General features: G+C 38.3%; 1 protein-coding gene across 1 annotated transcript in view; it reads right to left on the bottom strand.

The window, feature by feature from the left end:
* Positions 1-13681, bottom strand: part of LOC139717311 (transcription factor 7-like 2) — a 143872-nt gene extending 130191 nt beyond the window's left edge. The window contains exons 1-3 of the mRNA XM_071628802.1: positions 13406-13681; positions 13188-13266; positions 12715-12815 (exon numbers count right to left, since the gene is read on the bottom strand). Coding sequence (XP_071484903.1) covers positions 12715-12815; positions 13188-13266; positions 13406-13606 — 381 coding nt within the window. The 5' untranslated portion in view covers positions 13607-13681. The remainder of the gene's footprint in view (positions 1-12714; positions 12816-13187; positions 13267-13405) is intronic.
* Between the last annotated feature and the right edge of the window lie 12763 nt (positions 13682-26444).

The raw sequence follows: 26444 nt of genomic DNA, 5'->3' as shown, positions 1-26444 counted from the left end.
TTCCAGTTTCATCCACAGTACAACTTGCCTGCACTGCGAAATGATGACACCTTTCCACTGCACTTCCATAATTCTGATATGATGATTCTCTGGTTATTCCTACACAAGAAAGCCATCCAATCCAATGCAAACATCCACGAGAACATCGATTTTTTCCCCTCCTTTTCTTCGCCCCACCCTCACCCGCCCCATCCCTTCCTTCTCCCCGACAAATTTTCCTCTAACCCCCTCATAACCACATTCCTCATGCAGTGTCACATACTGGGTGTTTGTATTGCAGTTGACTGTCGGACTAGAGTTGGGCTAAACCAATACTTTGAGTGTGATTTCAACCAATTATTGAATTTCCAGCCATTCCATCTCTCCGGTGGGTTTCTTCCCTCCTTTTATTTGCCCGTATCCCAATAAATATATTTAATAAATGAAACTAATGTGTTATTTGACTTTTCCCCTTGCTTCGTGAAACCTAATATCTGCCAACATCTCTCTATGCTCTTTTTCTGCTTCTCATTTTCTCTCTCTCTACTCCAGTCTCTATCATCATCTCCCTCTCCCTTTAAAATTAATAACATCTCTCATCAAGACACACACAACAGCTCCCAAAAGAACATAAATGTCAGTATCATTCCTCCGACAATTCAATTACTACACTTCTATGTGCAGTAAATGAACTTATTTTACTCTCGCGAAGTAAAATTCAAACATTCCGTCGTTGGTTGCCCTCCCCGCATCACTTCTCCATCCCAATTTGTTTTATCTCTTCCCCGGGGTATACCTGAAGGGCAAGAATTTTAATAGAAAACAGACAAAATAAAGAGGTTTGAACTACCCCCTACTCAAAGTACACGGTGTCAGAGGATGGATAGTAATTCACTAGCAGCTAGGGCACTTCATCGCATAATCATTCAGAAACATACAGTTTATCACAGTGTACACTGTATATACAGAAAGTGCTGTAGAATCTGTTTAAAAGCAAAACCAAAAGAATCATATTCCAGGATATGAACGCGCATCAAGCTGCACCAGTGCTTCAGAGCCAACGTCATATTAAATGATAAGGACTAAATGCAAATCAATAACTCGCAATACCTAGCATACATTTCCATGCATCATCCATCCTATTATTATGTATGATACTGCAAATCCAGCAATCCAACAAAAAGGGAAAAAAAATCCAATTTGCCTACAGAAACACAAAAACACAGCCAGAGAAATTGTTGCCCCTGGACACTGCTATCTGATTTGGTAGACCATCAGTCTGTAAAAAGTTGATCTGGAGCAAACTCTCCACTGGGGATATGTGTCCATAAGAAACCACAATAGGCTTTTGTTTGTTTTGTGGGTGTCCCTTTTTCAAATAAACAGAGCTATGGCAATAGATGTATCATGTCTGTCATATGTTCAGGTGAATTTTGCGGATAATTTGTAGTTTGAAACATGCTTTTTTTTCTGTACCTTGGGACCTACATGATACCTAGAGGTGAAGGGTAGGAAAAGTTTCATTGGAGGTTTTTGCATGAATTAATAATGCAATGTGCAGTTTTTGGATGGGCAGTGCGCAAAAAGCCAACGACACAAGACAAGGTGAGTAGAAGCGTACCTCATCCCTCCCAGAATGAGAACAGGACTAATCTTAATTTCATTCTTCCTCTTGCGCAGAGGAGCGGGGACTACCAGGAACATTGTTTTCCGGAAGCAATGGACAAAACAGACAAGATAATGACGATTCCGTTTGGAAACCTTCCAGAAGGATGGGACTTTAATTGACATGTTTCTTCTGACTTCCTGTCAATACCGAAGACCACGTTGTATGACTTCCAAGGGCCATTCACACTGACAAGTGAAATATTGCCATTTAAAACAAAAACTTGCAATGTTACATTAAAAGGTGCCACATAGCAGCTGTGGCATGAGCCCTCTGCAACATCATGAACAAAATAATAATAATAATAATAATAATAATTGTTTTGGATATAAACTCCAAATTTTATTGTCCAAAAATGGAAATTCATTTTGCCCAATTGATCGTGGGCCCGGCAGCCACTGAGCAGCGCCAGATCGACGTTGCTCTAACCTTTTCAACTGTTGAGCGGCAAACAAGGCAGCAGCAACTCCCATCTTTTAACGTCTTTTGGTATAACGCGGCCGGGGTTTGAACCCACGACCTCCCGATTGTGAGGGCAGCCGCTCTACTCACTGAGCCAACACATCGGTATTTGTGTAAAACTGCACAAAATAGTTTGATTTTTTTACGACACAAGAAAATTTGCCATCATGATTTGCTTTGAGAATCCTCACTTAGAAAAACTCGCATTTTTCATCCTGTGACTTCCACGTGATGGTTACATGTAGATTCCCCCTCACATCCACGAGCAACACTGATGGCAACTAGCTGGCCATGTTCTCATTTACATAATGTTGAAGCTGAAATCAGACTGCCCAACCATTCACAGATGTGCAACAAACCAAAAAAAAAAAAAGAATAATCAGAAACTTTGGTAATAGCTCAAGTTCCCTTGCAGTGTGAAAAGATCTAACCACACTCTTTTAATTATACCATGCAACATTTTCCCACAAAAATGGCTCCAGTCTACCAGTCTTCAACCCCTGCATTTAACAGAAGGTTGTTGTTGTGGTTGCTATCATGTTTTGTAATTGAAAACAAATGTACCACCCAACCTTTGTGAAGTTCTATTCTAACTCTTGTCTAAATATTTCAGAGCCAATGTTTCATTGTGCGATTATATAGCAAGCCAGCATGAACAAGACGTACAAATGCAACGGATGTCAGCCACAGATTACTGTAAAACGAGGAATGTTCGAGTGCATTTTAATTTTGTGAATTTCGCGAGCGCCAAGATTCGTGAAATTAAAATGCACGCGAAAATTCTTGTCTACACTATATGCATTGAATGCCAGTGGCATTTCGCGAAAATTTCATGCCGCAAAAAAAAGCCGTCGGCTCCAATTCGCAAAAAATTCATGCCGCGAATATATCATGTTTTACAGTACTGAAAGCTGAACAACTCCTCACAGGTAAGAAACAAGGAGTGTTCCACGAACTCCTCCAAGTCTGCTGTTCACAAAGAAATGAATAAAGACTTCAGTGCAAAGAATCCCCTTCTGGAGGGCCTTCAAACCTTGTCTCCTCTGAAGATGACCTCCATTTGTACAATTGTGCCATAAGAGTGAGGCTTCGGAAGAAAACCAATCACAGTTACACAACTTTCCTGTTCAATATTGTCTTATGGAGGCGATATGGGTGTCTGCAGCTGTGCACAGATATGCCCCGCATGGGATAGAATTCATACCAGCATCATTTTCTGATCACAAAATATTTGCATCATGAAAATATAATTTTTTGAAAGCCTTTCCTTTTCTGTTTTTTTTTTCAAATAGCATCTAATAATGTGTTCTATGTCACCAATACTGTACCATACAAACAAAAACACATGAATACCACAAGGTTTAAGCAACTAATATCTGGGGTTAACAACATCAAAAGAATAAATAAAGGAGATCATACCTAGAAGTACCATACATCAATATAAATGTATGAATTTCATCCATCAGCTAATAAAGAACGTTGACTCCCACTGTATTTTCATAGGTGAACACCTCACCCCGAAGGCAAAATATATATTGTGTAAGTAAACAGGTCCATGATCTGTTTGAAACACAGTGATACACAGTGATGCAACTTCAACTTACATTCTTTAAATTCCATTAGCTCTATTAAAACCAAAAGGATGGACACATATGCCATATCCAGTCACATCTAAGGGTTTGAAAGAAGTGTTTGAAATGCAACAGACGGACTTGCAGCCTCACTGAAGTAGAATTTCATACCCTGAGGTTTGAACATTGTATATTTCTCCCAAATACAACAAAAACTATCACGTGTTATGTACACTTTGTACTGGAGGTGGTGTACATGCACTATGTGTCAGGTAAGTCAAGCACTATTAGAGTTACAGATGGTACCTAAAACTTTAATTTTCCATAGTATTAATGTTTGCAGCATTGCTGACAAATCAACAGCTAGCTAGCTATGTAGCTAGCTACATTTGTATGCATAACTACACTTCAATGTCTTTGTGCCTTGTGTACACAGTGTGTAGCCAAACATTTTGTCCCATACTGCTATTCTAAATATTCTATCTTGCTATAAATACAAGTGTATGTTTACAAGAAAACTTCTCACAGAATTTTCTGCTGATAGGTAGACATTACTAATGGTCTAGTATCACATGGTCATATTTATCCAATCACTGACTAGTATTGGACTACCCCATTGATAATCCATCAAGATACTAATCCCCACACTAAATATGATTTGATGTCCTTTCTTTTCTGGTAGTGTCATTCCACTCAAAATTGCATTTCATCTTAAGTTGATGAGCATACATTTATGATGCGTATCAAAAAATGCAAAATGAAATGTTTAGAAATGATTGCTGAATATCTTTAACAAACATTAAGAAAGTCTTCCCCTCAACAGCACACCAATTTAGACATGGACAGAAACAGAGAATTCTACAATACTTTCAAAAGATGCAAATGAGGGAGAGTACCGGTACACAGACATAAAACCTGACTAGACATTCAAAGGTTATGTCAGTCTATATTCAAACAACATGATATGAGTATGTTTTATCCAATTCCCATGATGTGTACATACTGATGTACAAAGTGTATGTACGAACCCAAATATTGTCTCATTAGCGTGCAGGTTTTTATTGAACAACATATGCATCAAGGGTTTAAAAACCCCATTATTCAAAGTTCCCTGACCCCATCTTTTACAAAGTGGAATGCATCACATTGCACTATGCATTGATTATCTAATTAGAGGTTCTAGCTGTCTAAGCTATAATGTCGTAGAGTTCCAATCAAAGGACTATTCAGTATGTGGGTGCATGAACACTGATATGCAGTGACATTCCTGTTAAGAGCTCATGAAGAGCACTTCCCAGATGTTTTCTCCACTTGTACAGTTATGTCTTAGCCCCCCCCCCCCCCATGAAGTGAAAGAGTCCAAAGTACTGTAAAACACGATATTTTCGCAGCATGAAATTTTCGTAAATTGGAGCGCACGGCCTTTTTCGCAGAGCGGTATTAAATCATTGCGAGTTGCCTCTAACATTCAATGCATATAGTGTAGAGAAGAACTTTCATGTGCATTTTAATTTCGCGAATCATGGCTCTCACAAAATTCACAAAATTAAAATGCACGCGAACATTCCTCGTTTTACAGTATGTACTTGGGGTACAAAAAAAACCCCAAGTGACCAAGATAAATGTGAATATATCATACAGGGTATATGTGTTCGCACTACACATTTTATCTGTGTTACAACGTGTATATAGTGCCCTGCTTCACTACACTCCAAGCTCTCATTATCAGTCAACTACTTTGAAGTATTCATTGACAGAGAGAGTTCTGTCTCGTAAATCATGGTATCAAATGAAATAGTGGATTTTTAAGAGGAATACAAGTGACTCGGTTCATACAGCTGTTTACTGGTAGACTCATTCTACATTTGTAGTCATGAACTTGTGATATTTCATTTCATGGTCTAATTGACGAAGACGTGATACATTGGTAGCACATTTACTGACACTTTTCCCTGTACTGTACAAAGTACAATGACATAATGAAAAAAAAAACAAACAGAATAGCCTTTTGCATACTGACATTCATGCTGTGTTGCATTTTCAACCAGTCTTAATCTAATTTTTCTATTCTTTTTTTTTTTAATTTTGGAAGAAAGGGGGCCTAAACATAGATTGCATGAGCACTGCAGAAAATAATAAATCGATATTGACCGACTTTGGTACAAGCTCTAATAAAACATATAAAACCTATTATATAATATACAATTATTAGCAAGTTGGTGACAATCTTACTGAAGACTGAATGACAAGTTACTCAAATACTGATCAATAACAAACCAGTCTGCCTCCTTTCATGTAAATTCTAATTTTGTCTTGTAGGTAAAAAAAGAAAAAATATATATATTACACATATACAGTGTATATATCCATATATTGTATACACATCCTAATGTCCATATGAAATGATGAAGGTGAATTATCAACACTTCAAATATTACACATGAAACATATTGCAACACATAAATACCAATAATAATAGAACACCAAAGTAGATGGGCACATGTACAATGTACAGTAGTACACTCATGAAGAAATTATTATCCTCTTCAATGTACAACCGATGTATGGTAGATAAAGATAAGAATAGCATGGCCTCTGTCCCGCAATAAGGGTGTAATGAATGAGGCAAATCACTGTAAATAAACAATCGATATCTCTGGGAGAACATCAAGTACAAATATCACAAATCCAATATATCCCCTCCTGTCATAATATTTGCTTGGCCAGCGCATTGTTCCTTCAGGTTTACGGCGAAATTTTCTCCCCGCGTAAATTCCCCTCAAGACTCACACATGTCAATCAGATGAGTAATTGGATTATTTTTGGATATTGGGGTTCCAAGCAATAGGAAGCTGGGGCCAGGCCAACTAAAGAATGAAAGCTATTGGTGGGGGGGGGGGGGGGGGGGGGGGGGTAGGAAGGGGAGAAGAAAACTGCCCGGACACATACTACCAGAATATTGGGGGTACTCTTTCTTTGATGGAATTATGAAAAAGGCTGGTCCCCATTTCAATCTAGCACAGTCCAAGGGTGCATAAACTTTCTGGAGAAATTCATGTCAATTATGCATAGCTCCAACATGCATAATGCCACAAAAACAATAACAACCAAAAATTATTGTTGGTATGCTTTTCTTTGTACATTTGAAAGTATGCACAGAAAGTTATTGTGTATGCTCACAAGCCTTTACACAGATTTCTTCCAGAAAATAACCCATCTGGGCTGCAATCTTTTGGATCATTGTACATCAAACAGAACTACAGTACCATGGCCGTTGTGTACATTCATCAAAACACAAATTTATACAATGCTACAATGCAACATCTGTACCTTCATACAACGTAGCTTGCGGCACAACATTTGCAGTAAGGCAATTGTGACCTGCTAGTCAGGTATTATTCACAGGGTGCAAAATAATGCATTCTACGAACACAGGCAATCTTATCTATATGTTTCATCATGCACAATTTTGATTAGACCCAGGGTACATTGTATGTCCCTTGTGAGCATCAATCAGTTGATACTAGTGCCATAGTGGCTTTGGTTACATCATCTCACTGCTACAAATTTACTCTTGGAAAAAACAATGACAGAGAAAGACTTCAAAATCAAATGGAATTAATTGAAATAATGTGGAAATGGACTGCCAATTAAATTCAACAAAGGGTATGCAGAACTTACAGGCCTATGCCTGTTGTTTACACTGTAGGACCCTACATGTAATGGCAAGAAGGCAATGAAAATATTGAAATGTAAGCAACTTCCTTGTCTAATTCTCAAATGAGCAGATGAAATTGTAGGCATTTTTCTTGGAGACTGATGAAAGAATGAGAAGATCAGCTCCTTTTTCATCTGATATATTTCAACATGTGGCTTCCAGCATCAACTGCAGTGCAGCTGTACTAAAAAAAAAAACACACAGAATGAGTAGAAGTATCTTATCATTACAGAGTTCAGAAAGAAAAAAAAATGTAGCAATATAGTTCAGTTGCATGTCTCCATAAGACCAAATGTAGCCCTGGAGCTATGGCACATACACTGTGATTTTTTTTTTCTTTCTCACGATGATGACAAAGTTCCTAAAATCTTGTAGTCTTGATTTTTCCCATATAAAAAGTAGAATCAACAAGTTGTATAATATTTGTGAAACAAAATTCAATCGAAGTGAAACACAGGAAAGAACAATCCATGTTATTCTTCATCTCATGCACACCACACATCCTTCAGTAATCCACCCGAGTTTCAACATTGCTTCATCTTTTAGATTTTAAAGTATGGACAAGAGTGATGTCTGTACCATGAAATATAGTGCAAGATTTCAACAGCTCCATGTACAAAGAACATAACTGAACCAAGTTTTTGAGGGAAAAAAAGTCTGTAGAGGAGCAGTTTTCTATCAACAATTGAAAGTTGCTTTCCTACTGCTTGCCAGAGCATATCAAAGCCAACCACTACAACATCATGCAGCATTAACCACATCTGAAGAAGCTGGAATTTTAAATAACAGCTACAGGAAATTCCAATTAAACATTTTCACCCTAACTCCCTTCGAATGTTCAACATCACGTAACAAGAACAGTTTCATTCTACAATAGAGAGAAGCTGCAGAAATGGTACAATGTACATATCAGCTTGTGTAATTTTGTATCTAGGCCAACTAGCATTTCATTAGATGACACAATTCCATGGAAAATGCATGACATCTGCAGAATGCACAAGAAGGCCGGGAAACAAAGAAGAACATTTTTCATACGGATTACTAGCTGTTCTCTTGTGATTCTGCGCACTATTCCATGATCAATCAAGCACTGCCACAAATCATCCTCCCTCACCAGGAATGGCCCGATGTTAAGAGACAATTCAACTCTTTCTGTCTCCCGTTTCATCCTCATTTTAGTCATTTTCAAACTGACATTTCATTTCAACATCAAAAGGAAAACTTTACAATGCACTTCTGGCAGAGACTTCTTTCAGTGAGGCTAAGACTACAGCATTCACAGACTTGAAAAAAAAGACTGGAAACAAATTTCAGTTTTCTTAGGAAGATACTCCTCTACAGACTTTCAATTCTAAAACTCAGTAAAGCTATGTTCATCACCTATGAAGCTGTTGAGATCCTGTACCATTTTACGACACAGGCATCACTCTGGACTGCATTTAAAATCTAAAAAACTCTGGTGGATCACTGGAAGAAGTGTGTGTATGAGATGCATCGGAAAGAACAAAATGCATCGCTCCGTCCTGTGTTTCACTGTGATTGAATACAATACACATGCGAAGCATCTGCGTCTCAGCTGTGTGGATGGATTTTTGAAGGGTACAATGCCGGGCAAGAGCTTCTGGGGGTTTCTGCTTCGGGAGAAACCTGGTTGGAAGTTTATGTACATGTGCCAATCATATCTTGGGTTTCGTCAACAGGCTATCGGTGTGTTGACCAGATGCTTTTCCCTGAATTTTATCCTTACTTTTTCTCTTTCTATCTTCTCTTTTTTCCTCCGTCTATCTCTCTCTTTTCTGAACGCACGCGCACAAATATGATCTGATATTGCTTCGGCTGCCGAGAAACATCTACAATCAACATTCTTGTCTCACCAGGAGCCCTCAGACGAAGGGGAAATGCCAATCACCAATTTTTCTGCAAGATACTTTTGCACATGGTCCAACATTTCTGAATGGACTACACCACCCCACCCCATATCAACTGTCATTCTCATGAGTCTAACTTGTTAATTGCCATGGTAACGCCACAAACAGGCAAGAGGCGTACACAATGCAGCAATGGCATACCACCTGCTTCCAAAATAGGCATGCAGTGCAGTCATAGAACACTAAAATTTTGAACACTCAGATGAGCATTTTACTACCATTTTATAAGAGGCCAATTCATATTACCCATTTCACAGAGATATTAATCAAAGGAACATTTGAGGCTCTACAGGGAAAAATGAAAGGTTAACTACCGGTAATCCATTTCACAATGTCACGAAGAAGGGGAAAAATTCACAAAAATTACACACCTTATAGAACATCACGAACAGCAATGGAGGATGGTGGTTTAGAGTTTAACAAATAAAAAAATTGCATATGTACTGTGTAAGTCATCATACTTGTGGATATATTTTATGAATCAAAACTTGTAAAACAAATTCATGAGTGGTTGAAATCACCATCAAGACCACAGCAACAGAATGAGGGGGGAAAAAATGCATGATTGATTTCCACAGGAAAAGTTAGTTATTTCTAGCCTTGAAGATGATATACAGCACATTTGCTATTTCCGAGGCAAATTTTTGAGTAATTAAGAACACTGATTTTGACTGACTCACTAAATTTGCTAGAGAGTAAATACATGGCAAAATGTACCATATGCATAGTTGCATATAAAATGGTATCTCATGAATGTACAATGTAGGCCCATAGCATGTACAATATGGTTGCAGTTTGATTACATTTCTGCGACAATGTCTGTTTGTTTTACTCCGATTTATTTTCAAATGTCACCACACGCACTTCTACAATAGTACCCAAGTCATGAGCACCTGCCTTCAACCCCCCTTTTGAAATGAGAAATGCTTGGTTTATACTTGATTTGAATATTTTTGTTCATTCCATCTTTCCCTTTTTCTTCCATTCCATCTGCTCATTACTGATCTGCTTTGAAAATGCAAAACACATTCAAATAACCAACCCTCTTCAGAAATGATCTAGGAGCATGCCCTACAGGCACAGACATTGTCTGACGGAAAAGCTGGCAGGTACAAAGCAAAAGAGAAAAACAAAATTGTTTGCAACAAAAGGCCTGAGTAAGACGATGAAATAGCTGTAACTGTGCACATCAACATTCGATCATATATCACAGAGAAATGCTAATCACCTTGAAGTTGAATCAAAATTTTTACCTTTATCGATGAGTGACTTTATCAAGACACAAATATGCCCCTAAATTGTTATACTGACACAAGGTTTAGCTGATCCATTGCATTAATTAACCTGCGCAGATCATCATACTGTGATTACAAAGAAAAAACAGCACTTTTCAACAATCTGCCCCTTGGCAAAGATTATCAAAATTTTTGCATCACCAGTGCAATGATCATCCTCTCGTCTTGATTTTGTACTATGTACAGAGTTTAATCTCAGATTTGCAGGCATTAAAAAAAAACAATAAAATAACAGCATGGTACTCAACTGCAATAGATAAGAGCATCACACACACATTTACACAATTCATGTACTGGGAAGCAAATGGAGTACAATGTAGGCCTATCAGTTGTATTTCTTCTACACAATTAATTTTTTTGTCAATTTGATTACTGAACAAAGAAATGGTTACAATATCAATATTTAACTTTATCAATTCATGATAGCTTTTGTATGTATATCTGAGTATCCATTCTGTTCTTTTTTCTTCTATTTTTTGGAATGGTAATTATTTTGATGGCCACCAATCATATAGAATGTGTACAAAATCATATTTTAACCATCTTTGATGGTGCAGAACTACATGTAGGCCCTATAAAACTTTCTTAGATACAAATGTACCTATGTACAATGGACATCTTCACTATTTGCTTCAATGTCTGTCAAAATGATCAACACTTACTTGCATTCTTTTGTGTGATATGAATGATATGAAAATATCCAATGTGCCGATAGAATACATTCCCAAATATTCTCTCGGTCACGTATACAATATTGAACAACGTACACTTATATCTTCTGAAATATCCATAATGTTGCAGCAGGTTTGATAAACTTTCCAGCATGCACAGCTGTACTGAAGGCCCCCTTTTTTTAAGGCTTTCTTGTAATTAAAGAGATTCCCTTTGAATATTCAGTCAACTCACTGAAATGAGGTGGAAAATAGCTGAAACCATAGACTATTACAAGGACAAGAATCTGATCGACTGCGTGGTATCGAGAGAATTTTAACAAGAGAACAGGATGATAAGGGTATTAAATGATAACATATATTCTGGACATATGCACCCACACACACAGTCAATAGGGTCAAGAGCATAATATAACAGACACGACAGTTTTCAAAAGCATTTTGTGGAAATCTCCCGACACAGTCGTCACTTTCTCACAAACTTTTGTGAAGATAGTTTCAATCTGAATTTCTCAGGGTTTTTTTTTTCCACATCCTTTACAAAACATTCCTCAACATATTTTCAAAATGCCACCAAAATTCAAAGATCTACAAATTTCAATATTATGCTCATTACACCATGCTCTGAATCCACAAACAGAAAAAAAATCTGGAAGTTAAATCTGTTGACATTGGCAAAGCACTGAAACAAAATGGTCTACAGCTCACATAAATATCTAATTATATGTTTCATTCTGTTGCTAGGAAAAATAAATGTTTTATTTTTTAGTTCATTTCAAAATTTCTGGTTGACTTCTGTAACTATCATCTTCGGTACATCAATGTCATCCATTGCCTACAAAAGCCTAAAAATATGCAGCACAGGATCTAGAAATAATATTAGTTTACAAATGATGCCCCCAAAAATGTACACGTTTTCTCCTCTGAAATTCTGGTAATAGTAAATGCTCTTATGTGTCAACACAACAGCAGTGCCTTTCCACTCTACTGTAAGACAGTCTCAAATAACGGTGCTTGGCCACGATTCAAAGTTTAGTCCTGTCGCAGCCATGGAGCAGACCAATCACAAATTCCTGCGAACACAGGTCGGGGTTTCAATCTGACCCTTGTGTACACAGACCCATGTGTAACTCCAGCTTGGGAGCCATGCAAGGTTATGCATGGAAGGGCAGCCATGCGAGAGGTCTGTACTGAGCACTACAGTGCTGCAATGTACGCTGCTGCCTCTTGCCGACACGAGAGGGGTGCATTACAAAGGGGATCATGCCTAGCCCGCCTGTGTACACAGTATACAGTACACTCCTCCACTCCAGTACTACGTACTGTATTTCGTATGTGGTCGGGCTGTGATTTACGAACACATTGATAACAGCAGCAAAATAAGGACGAGGGAATTATGATTACGCAAAAAAGAAGAAACTCACCCCAGGTCCACCGACCATAGATCCATTATGGTATCCAGCATTTGCAATGAAAGCGAGACTTCCGTAAGGGGCGAATCGAGCGAGATGGTCGATTTTGGCTCCTGAATGAACGAGAGAATGGGTGAAGGAAAACGGTTATAGTAGGCAAAAATTTGCGGTTGGACGGTAGGACAGGCCATTATACGCGGCACGCAAAGCCGCCGCCAGCCCGAGCAGCACGCGAAAGCGTCCCGCTGGAAGCACTGCCTTTACAGACGCAGCACATCTGCCGACGCCATGAAACGTTAGTTTGACTTTGTTTACTCTTACAAAAATTTCAGTTGACAGAAATTCAGCCGTCCTAGAGGAAAATTCATAATAAAATACCATCGACTGACTTCCGTTTACGACACCACTTAATTATTAAAATCGTCATTAGCGATTCCACTGAGATTTTTCATGGACATGTAAGGTTGTATGGTTTCATTTCTTACCGTCACTAGCCGTGTGTAATTTCTTGTGTCGATCTTCCTTAGAATGATCGCCGTATCCCGAGCCCAGTCGTTTATTTCTCTGTTAGGAATGATCATAAAAACAATTTGTGAAAATTAGTACACATTTACGATGATAGAGCATAAGTGTGACACATTTCATGGACGGATCAGTCGGTTCTAGAAGCCGTATCGGGTTTCAAAACCCCATTGTCGTGTACCTGCGAACTGGAGCCCTTTCGAGATACCGATTCCCCCTCATCGATCAAGCTCGACTTCACGTCGTTCAAATGATCGAAAGAGTCCCGAGGTCCGACCACGTTTTCGCTCGCTTTTTCCTCTTGTTCCCCTTCCGTATGATACGTCTTCGTCTCATCTGGTGGTCCATCATCCTCTCCACCACGACTATGCTGCTGTGGCATGCTGTCCGAGTAAAATCCAACAAGAAAACGTTGTTAAATTCTCCCCTAGTTGACCCCACTTTTTCGCGTTAGACCCATTCGAAACACGCACCCGCTCCACTGAATTCGGCCATTCACTTGTGTGTACATGCAGTGTGCGAAGTGCGAGGCTGGCGAACATCAAAGCGCTGCCGCACCCTTGATTGACAGGTCGGTCTGTCAGTTGGGTCAACGAGGGCCAATCAATTATCGCCCTGGCCAATGATGTCACTCCTTGGCTCATGAATATTAATCGAATTCCTTGCATTCCTTTTTGATGATATACTAAACCCCATCGCATTCAAAATGGTAAACATTGGCGGGTCGACTGTATTATCCAACCATTTCTGCTCAGTTCTTGTGTGTATTCCGTACAGCGTGATCCTCATATTCTACGAATTTTCCGTTATCATCGTAGCAGCCTGCGCCCTGTCTCACTCCGCGCTACCAGTCGCTTCGCTAGACAAGATTTGTTTGGTGCTGTCCTATTTTCGCTTCAGTGGCTTTAATAGTCATATTACGGGCAAAATATAAATCATACCGTCCACTAATCGAACAGGATAGATAGGCTCTAGATCAGAGTAGATTGAAATGTTTATAATTTCACATTGTTTTTTTATTTTCATTTCTATAAGTTCCTGGGAGAGAGCTGACCAATGGTTATAAAATTAAATATCGATAAACTTTTTATTTTAATCTTGGCAAATGGCACAGTATCTGGTTGGGGGGGGGGGGGAAGAAATTATAGAAGTTGCCGACGAGATCTGGCGAATATATTGGCCACACTTAAGAGTATGAATGCAAGAGGGAGTACAAAATTTGACAGTGCATCCTTTGATACTGAGATCGGTAGTCAATTGAAAGAGAAGGCGGTCTCAGAGGCAGGCTTTCGCGGGATTCTTTTGAACTTGACGTCTAGCATGATTGACAAGTGTAATCGCCCGTTGGTCACGCCCCCTTTTGATAGCTACCGTCGTGCGGGTGGAGAGATGTGAAGAGTGAGAGTTTCTCGCCTGCCGAAAGCTAGCGCACTTGCAGTGGCTGCATGCCGCTTGCCTACTTCTTTTATGCACCTTTCCTTTTCTCGCCTTGAACATTCTGGTCGTGAAAACATGTGCAATACATGGGATGATCTGAATTAAATGTCATCAATAGTGGTAGTGTTATCTACACAATGGCGCAGATCCATTGCTTTGGTGTTATTCGTATACCCGGTGACAAAATAAGACTGTCTATGACAACTAGAACGGACGCAACGAGCTCGAGTAGGGAGCGCGGCTGGCTGTGTTTTAACTTCGCTTGATCGATTCTTGACGCTGAAATCAATAGCGTTCAAAGAAAACGGACTTGTAATAATCCCATGCCCACACAGAATGAAAAAAAAAAGAGAGTCATCAGGCGAAAAGGTTACGTGTACTTTCTAACGACTGGCCGTTGCTTTGCTACAGACGTCTTTTTTTTCTGATGGAAACTTGGGATGGGAAGGGTATAGGAAGAAAGTAAAGCCGAATTATCAGAGAGAGGGGCGCAGCAAAAAATAGATTCCTTGAAGACGCGTCTTGCCTTCTTCTCTCCGAGAAAGAGAACCAACAATTTACACATAAATAGACGAATAGATAAATAAATCTGCGCGCAATAAGTGTAACATATTCTGCAACATGAATCTTTTCTGATGATTGCGAATCCGATGCTTTAGAATATTGCAATATGATATTTCTCTCCGAAGTGAATGCACGCATACATTTCAACACTTGCATCTTCTCTGGTCAACCTTCCTCTCTCTCTCTCTCTCTTTATCTCTGTCTCTCTCACTCTGTGGTTATATATATTTAATATTATATATATATATATATATATATATATATATATATATATATATGATATATGATTATATACAGCGAGAGATAGTTCCCTTCCCAAACGTGCGCGGTGCCTCATTGTGGGTATAGCATATACATTGTGGTTAGCAACGTCCGCCTCAGTCTAATTTCTTTCAGTATATATATATATATACATATATATATATATATATATATATATATATATATATATATACATATATATGTAGCCTATATACAAATATATAATATAATACTGTTATCTAAAGCTCACGTGTCATGAGAGGTATACTATCGGTTGTTCACAGAGTATATAGAATGCCGGATATTTTCCCTTTTATTACCTAAATTAATTATAGGTATATTGCCGCCCGGTGACAGTGTACAAATTAGCAAATATACTACTACACACGGCCTCACCCACGCAAGGTAAACAACAACAATAACGATAAAGACAAAGACAAAAACGCTCAACCTCAACCAAGTCGATGTGATCGATACAGACGGGTCATTACACAACAGCTATACTTTGGGGTCAACGACTCTTAAACTGGTAAAGATATACATATCATAAAAGCAACGATTGATTGTTTTGTACATGTATAGACACAACAGATTATTATCATTTTATGAACATCATCGAGTTTCATTCCAATTCTCGTGACTCTAAACAATCATAGGACTAGAAGTATTTTTATGTGACCAACTTTATCCCGTTCAACCTATATATATTTTGAATGATGTCATAAGATAATCTATTGTCTTTTGTGTTTCCCTTTTATAACACATGCATCACCACCATCATCTTTATGTCCCCGAACTGATGATAAATTTCAGGCCGAGAACCAAGTCGCCAATTCCTCTGATATATTTCCTATCAATATCAAATAATAGGACCAGAATGAACAGTTCTTGTCTTAAGTCGTAAGCATTGAAGACATCCTTTTTGTTGATTTAATCACATTACATTTTATAACATTTTCTCGGTATTTGTATCAAACTCGAAAAACAAAGTACAATGTATTATTATTATTATTATTATTATTATTGTCAACATCATCATCATCATCATCATCATCATCATTATATCAAGTTTAAAAAAAAGAATGAGCGCATTCCAAGAGATGCTGTATACCCAAACTGATGATCGAGAATTATTTTCCATTTCTATTTGTCCTATGTTTCCCTCCTCCCCCAGGCCTCATTTACTAAAAATAGAAATAGAAATAAGATAAGTCCCATCACGGAGACACAATAGCTTGATACTTTATCTAATCGCATTTAATGCCGTGAAGTTCAAGGTCGGATTGCTCAAGAATCAGTTTCCAAAGAGGGTTGCCGTTGCTATAACTTTTGTAACTATTGCTTTCTTACTGCTGCCATGGTAACCGTTTTTATTAATGTTATATTGCAAATAAAGCACCTCCTGAAACAGGACCCAGAATGCAGAGCCAACTATCGCCCAGTTTATCTTCGGAGCTCTTTCATTATTGTATACCAGTAAAGTTTGCAATTCGTAGTTAACATGGCGACGACCAATCAGCAATATTATAATCAGGTGTTACACATAACAACTGTGGGAACTGTACTCTTATGACATCGTAATTTGCCATGACTGTACTGGAAGATGCGCTAAACGCATTCTTCCATTTTGACATGGGCTAACTACTGGACTTGACTGCGTTCCACCAGACGACCACCGCGCTTGCGGACGACACTGGGCTCGTTTTCGCCGTCCATAAATCAACGCGATCTTCTACGGCGAGCGGAAGCGCATATTCGAGATCTCCACGCACGGATATCGAAGAAGCTATATAGCTTTTGACCACTTAGGTCATGATTTATCGCCCCGCCCTCCTCTTGCACGCACACTTCACTTGCAAGTGCGCCATACAATGTAGCTCTGATGCGACGCCAAACTTTGCGAACGGATGCAAATAGAGGCATGGCTTCAGTTTGAATAATTATGCAGTCTTCCTTATATACCTGTACCTGATTAAGACGCAAGTGCCAAGAAAAATGTATTTAGGATATACAATATAGCACCTATTTAGTTGACTCGACTTCCTCTCTTATTACTGGGAATGTCTATCGATATATCTGGAATGTGTGAGGAAAATGACATGACTGTTTGATCAGAGTAATAACGTTTCTGTAAACTATTCTCATAGGCACCCTTCACAATCACTGACATGCCTTTTATACGCTAATTCTGAATCCCGTGTTGACGGTCCTTGTATTAATATGTTCACATCCAGTCCGAAAACAGCTGAATGCTGATCACCGTAACATTCGCACACGTAAATAATTACGTCGAAGGAAGAAAGATTGTAAAGCATTGTCTTGTTTTGTTTTGTTTTGTTTTCTTTTCTTTTCTTTTGGATTGTGTTGTGTTGTTGTTGTTGTTTTTTTTTTTTGGGACGAGTTCTGTTTTTAGAGAGTTGCATACACACCAAATGTGATTTTAGCAATATAGCCGTGTGCAGGGGGGGGGGGGGGGGGGGGTATGCCTCCATGCCTTGCGTGACAATGCACACAGTCATATTGTCATGAAATTGTCGACTTCCATTTCCCCAGCCCTCAAACCACTCCCTCATTCACACTGGCTATACACAAGGCTAGGGTAGGCAGGCTGGAAGTTTACTTCCTTCGCGAAAACATTGCCATTTCATCCAATTCTTTCGTGAGTATTCTTCAGGCAAGGTTTCGTCAATTCGACCATTTCAATTTCATTTCAGCCGAGCAGACAAATGCCGTGAAGAAAGGGGGAGAGAGAAACGGGAGCTAAATTGCACGTGGCGCCCGGAATTGATTGATTTATACGAAAGAAGTAATGAGTAGTAATTCCCTGCTTTCCGCCAGCACGGCAGGCCAGCGGAGAGGCAAAAACCAGACACCACTCATCACGCGTTGGTGTCTCATGGAGGGCGACCTCTCTTGGCAGAGGCCGGTGAATCGGAAACGCTGCGAAATTTGAATGGACGCCTCAGACGCGACGGGCTCAGCGTTACTAAAAATGATGACTCATGTAAGGACCAGACCAGGGGAAACGAGACAATATAGACGAGAAATTCTACTTAATAATAATTATTTGCTTTTGGGGGAAAAGCTGCAGAGGAAAGAAATTCAAAGTGACAGAGTAGAGGAATATATCAGAAATAACCACCGGAGCACGGTGCACGAGGGCCGAGTTCGACTTCTCGATGACTTGTCGTTTTTGTTGTCTTTGGTTGTGAAGGCTTAGTGTGAGAGCATGGTGGTATCTTGGATAATATGTCATGGGTTCGAAGCCCAACTAGTTTGTTTATCTGTGAAAGAGACGACTTCTTCCAAAAATGTCCCTCTGAACCCAGGTGTCTAGATGGATACCTTACAACGGTGAGGTTATAATAATAGCAGGGTCTCGTATAAGTAGAGCATTTGCGGCACTGTAGAGTCTACCATGGATGAATACGATGTTATTATCATTATCATCACCACGATTATTACTTTCATTTTTACAATCACTATGATAGATATTGTGATGACCATAATAATTACAATCATCATGTGTTATTCTTTTTATCACTATTATCACCATGTCTACAAGCCCTGAACGAATACAAGCCTTGTCCCATTCTGTCTTGTCTCTTAGTCTTCGTTTGTTTCATTGTTGTTCCAGTCTCGTTTCATGTTCATTCGCATATGTGTATGTGTGTCTGTTTGTTACTTTGTCTTCTCAGTGGGCTTCCAGACCCCTTTTTTTCCCCAGACTTTTTTTTTTCATCACTTCAGTTTCATGGCAATGGATAATTACCATAAGGATCCACATTATTGTATACTCTTTTCAGTTTGCTTTGTTTTGCCCATGAAACCTTATTCTCTGCTAGCAAGTAAAATGAAATGTCTATGTTCTCGTTAAAAAAAATGAACTAGAATTTGAATTAATTTGATTGGAATAGAATGGAATTGAATTTCAATGAATTGAAAATGAAATGTTATCAGATGTTCTACTTCCATTAAAGTTAAATTACGATGCAGTTCACTCTTTGGACTTGATGAGATGTGGCATGATGATTATGACGGTACAATGCGGGCGATTGGATGATTGATAAACACGATCCGACGTCAGCTTGATTTCTAAGACACACACTCATACATACACACAAACGGACGTGCTGATTTGACAGCTCTCTGGGGCGAGGTACAAAATGTTGGTATATCAGTAATATCTAAAGCCAATTATCTCACTTGAAATGTCCTTGCATCAATGAACATGAGAATTTATTCTTGTGCGATTACAGTCATACTATTAAGCCCTTGTGAGCTCATCATCCTCATCCCTCCTCCACTAAAAAGAAAAAAAAATAATATGTTATAAAATACAAAATATAATGAACTAAAATCCCCATATCCATCATTATAGACTGATTTAGAGACCAAAACGAGTACATAATTATGATACAATGTTTAAGGCATGAGGTGACCAGCGCCTTGAAGGTTACAGTCTATAATCTCCAAGATTTCCTCTCTTCTGCTGAAGTAAAAATATATATATATATCTCCCATTATTAACAGCTCTTGTATAAATTTGCCTTTTAAGAACGGATATGAAGCAACAATGAAATTCAGAAATATGAATGTTCCTCTATATTGTCTTGTTACAACCAGGGGAAAACGTTGGCGTCACCAGATAAAAATACGGAATAGATGAATATTATGGCGGCAAGGAATATGCAGCTACACGAGCAAACATGACTATGTTAACATAATCGTTATCAGAACAGCAAGATTAGTAATCCCGTGCGAATTGATTGCTTGAAAGCTTAATCAGGAGCATCACAAAATGAATATATTCATCCATTTCATTATCCACTTTCCTTCAGAGATTTACTCGAAAGTATATGATCATACTGCTTTTGCAACATTGAAACGTAGCAACTACTGTGACATACAACTAATGACGTCATTTAAAGGAGCATTCCAGACGATTTTTCACTTCATGTAGTACATAAATCGATAGTGCCATGTGTAGATTTCTGGAATGTATTGTTGTCCTCGGGCAGATAATCCAATACTCTGAAAACCCCATAATAGACTCTAAATTTTGAAAAGGATGATGACATAGCGGCAGATGTATTCCAGAAACTGATGCCGGTTACCCAACCAGAACATATTAAATGTTAGATTTGCCATCGTTTTTGCCTTTTAAAATTAAAGTCCACATAATCCTGTCTTCATAATTATGAATATAAATATATGGCATGCAAATCCATTAACCTGCTCAAAAGTTTTTTGATATGCCTTGCTTTTGTGTGTCGCTTCATATTTTCCCCAAAGTTGATATTATTTTGTTTTTTTTTTTATCTGTACGATGTGTTACCCATGCAATTCATTATTTTTCGGGGTTTATATATATATATATTTATATATATATATATATATATATATATTTATATCCATCTTGAATCCATAGAGAAAATCCAAAAAGAAATTGACGCAATTTTCCAAACAAACCAACAAAATGTATATTTCTGTGTGTCAGATGTTGCTGAAGAAAAGACGGGAAAGAAAAGTGAGACTGGGTATGTGTATAGGTCGATTTTGTATAAGTATTTGTATGAACAGTTTTATCAGTGTATCAGGGCTATTATGACATTTGAATTTGTAAATACGCAGCGTCAAACGAGCTGTCTTTACTTGTGAGTTTGTTTCTCTCTGACCGTTTTTCTCCTATTCACACTGGTTTTATGGTGATGAATTTATAGATCTATTATATTCTTTTAGATGTTTTTTTTTATTTGGCTCTTTGGTAAGACGTTTTTCTTAATAATCTTACTAATAGAGTGGCGGAGGAAATTATACTAAATCATCCTTTCTCATACCATTCAGGTATGATTAAAGAATCATTGTATTTTGCCTCAGTCATTTTCTGCGAAATTTGCTTCCGCTTTGAGGTGAATAGTTAACGAGCTGATATTTGTTTCCCGTGGAAGTCATTCCTAGTGTTTGTCACAGCCGGCGTTTATCAGATGAAAAAGATAGATATAGTGTGTAGAAAGAGAGGGAGAGCCGGGGGGGGGGGGGGGGGGGGGAGACAAGTAACAGCGGAATGAGAAGGCACATGTTTTTTACTTGTGGCAAGTGTAGTCTGCTGGCCTTCAGGCTTCGTCGCGCCAACACGCATGCCGGCGAGCGCAGTTTTGGTTGGAAACAAAAAAAAAAGTCGCTTTGAACGTGACTCCGCCGTCACGCCTCGCTCCCATACAGACAGTTGCTAGTCAGTCGTGACACCTACAGTGTTGTAAAAGAAAAAATAAGAAAAAATATATATAAGGTAGGACTCTGATTTTCTGTGAAACTTCAACATTCTGCCAGAGAAAAGCATGGGACTTATCTGTCTACGCTTCTTTGTGAAATAAAAGTTGTAAACAACTGGCATTCATGAACGCAGAAACACTAATCGGCGCCATCCATAGAATTGTGACGATGAATATCATTACGAAACCGAATCAATCAATTTAAAAAAAATTATGATAGGAAAACTTAATAGAGACTAATAAATATCATATACAGGCCTTGTTACACCGAGTCATCACCAGACCATGAAATGCTTTGGCCAATATTCGGTTTCATTTCGACTGTCTCAAAAGACACTATCATATTGATCACATACACTATAATAGGTAAACTTGCAGACGGCAATCATTTCAAGACAGATATTTCGAAGACCAAAGTAAAAAGAGTGGGTATTTACGTCTATAAACAGAAAAATGAGCTCACAGAACGATGTTTTTCATACTTATTGTGTCTGGAAATGGCAGTGAGAAATAAGTGCTTTCAACAAGTGTTCTAACCTGGGTAAGTCATCTAGTCACTGGCCACGTGAGGATATTTAACTGCTGCATGTTCAACGAAACATGTTCAAACCGAAACCTGAATATCTCCCAAAATGCATTCTACCCATCATAATTGTATTTTTATTAATTTCGTGACTGTCAGATTGCACTTGAACGATCTAAAGTATCATAGTATTGGCAGATTCATAACATGACTTCTTTTGTCTTCTAAGATGACAAATTAAAAGTATTGCAAAGGTTTCTGGCTATTCATGTTACGTATATCAGATGTGAATGTGTGTGACGTGAGGTGGAGGATGGGGCGTAAATACTTTAAGGCAGTGATCCGAATTACTTCAAACAAATATTCTTTACACGTCTATAGAATCTTTATATACTCTCTGACGTGTGACATACAATGGTAGCATTACAGGCCCTTACCAAGGATTCTGTTCAGAACATGAACTTGAGATAGTTTGAATTGTTGTCAATCCATTCGTGCGCTTCATTCATCGTGAATTAACGTGCTCTCTCGTAATGGATGGTGTTTTCAGAGGGGTCGTGATGCTCTGTATATTGGTCAACAATGAGGATAACCAAAAGAAAGCCAATGCTTGCTTATGGATTTTTAAAGTAAAGCTGATAATAAACTAAACACGCACTGCTTGTTTACAAATCCAAATGAAAAATCCGAACATCTTTTGAAAACATTATTCGTTATCATGGTAACAACCCTCACCCCTGCATGCTCTCCATTCGCGTGTTCAACAGAGCATGCGGCTTACATATCTGTTACAAATTCATCTTATCAGCAAACGATGTATATGATGCGTATGTCTTAGTGGCCACACCATGCATCCTTGTCCATAGCTATCAGTGTCAAGTCCAGTCACATGGACCTTCGAGAGTCATCGATTGTGACTGTCAGATCTACGTAGTTCTCCATCCTAGGGTAACGTTGTCGAAGCATTGATAGTCCCCCCCCCCCTCCCCCCTCTCTCTTTTACTGATTCCTTATTTCATATCGTTTTCTTGCTGCATTCTTGAAAACATGTGTCTGAAAAAGTTGGTTTCCGATGGTAAAGGAATAACATCAACCCCATCATCACTGTCCCCGAGCCACTGACCGAACTTTTTGAAGATGATGATAATTATCATAAATCCCCGGATTATATCCATAATAGTCATCCACGGGCGATCTCCAGGAACCCTTTCGCTGGCTGGCTATCAGCGTGGCTGTGTGAGGAGGATGTGAAGCCGAGAGACCGGGACGGTTTAACTCACCCACCTCGCTCTCAGAAAGCACGTAGCTCTGCCGTTGAGACGCGCGGTATCTTATTCAGCTCCTCTCTCATGAATCTATCGGTTCGATGCCCCGTCGGAAACCAGCACCATCCATTTTGCTGGCAGGAGAAGAAAATATCAGTAATTGCAGTTTGTCTGAAGGAGTTTCCCCGCATAGGCTTTGAACGCATCGCTGAGAAGGTACCGACAAACGCAATACTTCATCTATCAATTATTGCTATGTGAATGAACGGATGACTTCAGCATCTACTTTAGACTGATCCATTCATTGTCATTACGATAGATTAATTGATTGAAAAGATCCATGACCTATCTTGGTCTGTCAACCACGGTTCTACCGGTCTCTTTATACGTCTAAGTTTAATGTGGTATTTACTGATTCAAAGTTGACGTTCTCTCCTTTTCCTATTTTTCCTTCATGATCTTTCCGTTTTCAAAATGAACGTGCTGTGAGTTCTCCACAACGAACGAACGGTTGAAACTTGGCAGGAGAATTAGAACAAATCCCTAGAGTATCCATATCCCAACTCTTCAGTCAAACCAACCAGCCAGCCCAAAACCAAGCAAAACATCTAGATCAAGTAAACCAATCAAAACAACCGAACTAACCAACTAATCCAAATCAAAACAAAGCAAACAAAACAAAACGATATAAAGAAGCCAAACCGACGAACCAAGCAAAACCAAACACTATCGGTAAAGGGCAATGTTAGATAAATGTTAAAATGATAAAACTAAATAATAGAAAAGTAGAAGCGTCATCAAAGTCGGACAAGAAATAAGACATGAGAATAAAAAGGTTCATGGAATTTTAAAGTTTCCCATGTTTTTGCATCAACAAATTATGTAAATACTTTCACCTGATGTGATCGTCACACTGGCCTCAAATTGAACTGTTCACAGATTTTCGCTACGTTAATAATTTCCTATTTTTCTCAGTGAATCACCAAGAAACTCCTGCACCTTCATGTTATTGTAATGTTTTACTGATCACTGATTTTTACTTTTCACCGATGTCTTTGAGCGGAGGCAGATTTGCTGTTACTGATTATTTCATAAAGAAGATACGACTGTTTAAATATTCTTATACACTAACCTATTAAGGCGGTGTGAGGTGAAAACATCCTTGCCTCGTTTAGACCGCCATCATAGTAGTTGAGCTTTCGCTTAAGATGGCGGTCTCCTGCATTTCTTTGTAATAATTTGATTTAATGATTCATTGATTCATTATTGTTTATGTTTATTACCACTTTTTAGGGGTATTGTATAAATTTATGCGTAATGTGTTTTGTAAAAAATGAAGAAGTCGATTCAAATCAAATCAAACTTATTCTAGTCTAATCTGCACAAAGGCAATAGCGACAGATGTTGTTGTTTCATTACAAACATTTGAAATTTCAGAACTGTGCTCATTTTTGCCCGACATTTATGAAACTGTTGAGATTCTGTTAAGCTTTTGTTTTATTCAATAAAGTAAATATAAAATTTGAGAGGCAACTATGCTTCAATATTTCATTCACGGGGGTGATATTAGGTGACGACACATTTCACGCGTGCACAAAATGTAGGTGAGAGTGCAACTTGTGTATATATATGGAATAATTTTGCATATTGACAGTTGGTTATGAGAAAAGCCAGAAGTAATTTGACATAACACGTAATGAATTTCAGAGCATGGCAGGCTTCAATTTCTTTTGTCTCTACTACCAATAATAAGTCAGCGAACTCTGAGTACACTTCCCCAATTTTTCGGCAAATGATCCGCCTGACGGAACACTGCCTCTGACTGTGTATATACTAGCACCGATTACGACAATGTGAGTGAATGACGTAGACATGTTTGCTTTATCCTTTTTTTCCCCTCATTTGGCACCAGAAAGGCTTGTGTTTTCTCTGTCTACTACAGGGATATCAATGTTGGCGCAATCATCAAGGTTTTGCACACAGAAAAACCATCTTGTGTACTTATTTGTCGCAAAACCTTTACCTTGCAATATACTACCTGTGTGTCCTCTCAGACATTACAAGTTGCCGACACCCTGAAATTCTTAAATGAGATATGGTACTATCACAAGCCCAATTTTTCTTTACGGTTATCTACGAAGAAACTAGCCATATCTCAGACTCGATTTGAAATAGAAATTGAATGAATATTTTCAAACCTTTGGTGTTTTCATTTGTTCAATAGTTAAAGGCAATTGCCATTTGCAGATGAAACAAAAACCCCGCATTAGTGCTTTAAAATAGTTCCAAAATGTGAGTTAGGGATAGAAACAACCACTGTAAAAATTGAATCAGTATAATCAATGTAAAGTATTGTTAAATATACAAAATGCGAACAATAGTTATAATAAACATGTTTCCAGACTAAACCGTCTTACAGTTATGGTTTATCGAGAAAAATACTGATATCTCCTTATATTTTAGGCTTTATTGCAAAAAATTATATATATATATATATATATATATGGTAGGCTGTTTTGTGATACAACAGACATACACATATGCATCAAATGAGATATCTTGAACATTTTTAAAATCACTGCTCCTCAAGGTAAACAGAACCTTTAACGTGGTTGTTGTTCCTCGTCTTTTAGCCACCTTCACACAACAGACAAAAACACAATTTATGTATATAGGCCTATGTATGTATGTATGTATTGTATGTATGTATGTATTTATGTATGTATGTATGTATATGTATGTGTATATATATATATATATATATATATATATATATACTATAATAATCTCGAACTTCTCTCTTCCGATAAAGATTAGAAACGTAAATAGCACGCGCTAGACTACGATGTGTTTATCCCGACACACATCATCGATCAAATCTGTTAGAATCCTTTT

This window comes from Diadema antillarum, unplaced genomic scaffold, assembly GCF_040938485.1.
Source record: "Diadema antillarum isolate AM-2024a unplaced genomic scaffold, OU_Dant_1.0 scf00000074, whole genome shotgun sequence".
In the NCBI taxonomy this organism is placed as follows: domain Eukaryota; kingdom Metazoa; phylum Echinodermata; class Echinoidea; order Diadematoida; family Diadematidae; genus Diadema; species Diadema antillarum.
This window is presented reverse-complemented; position numbering and strand designations above follow the sequence as displayed.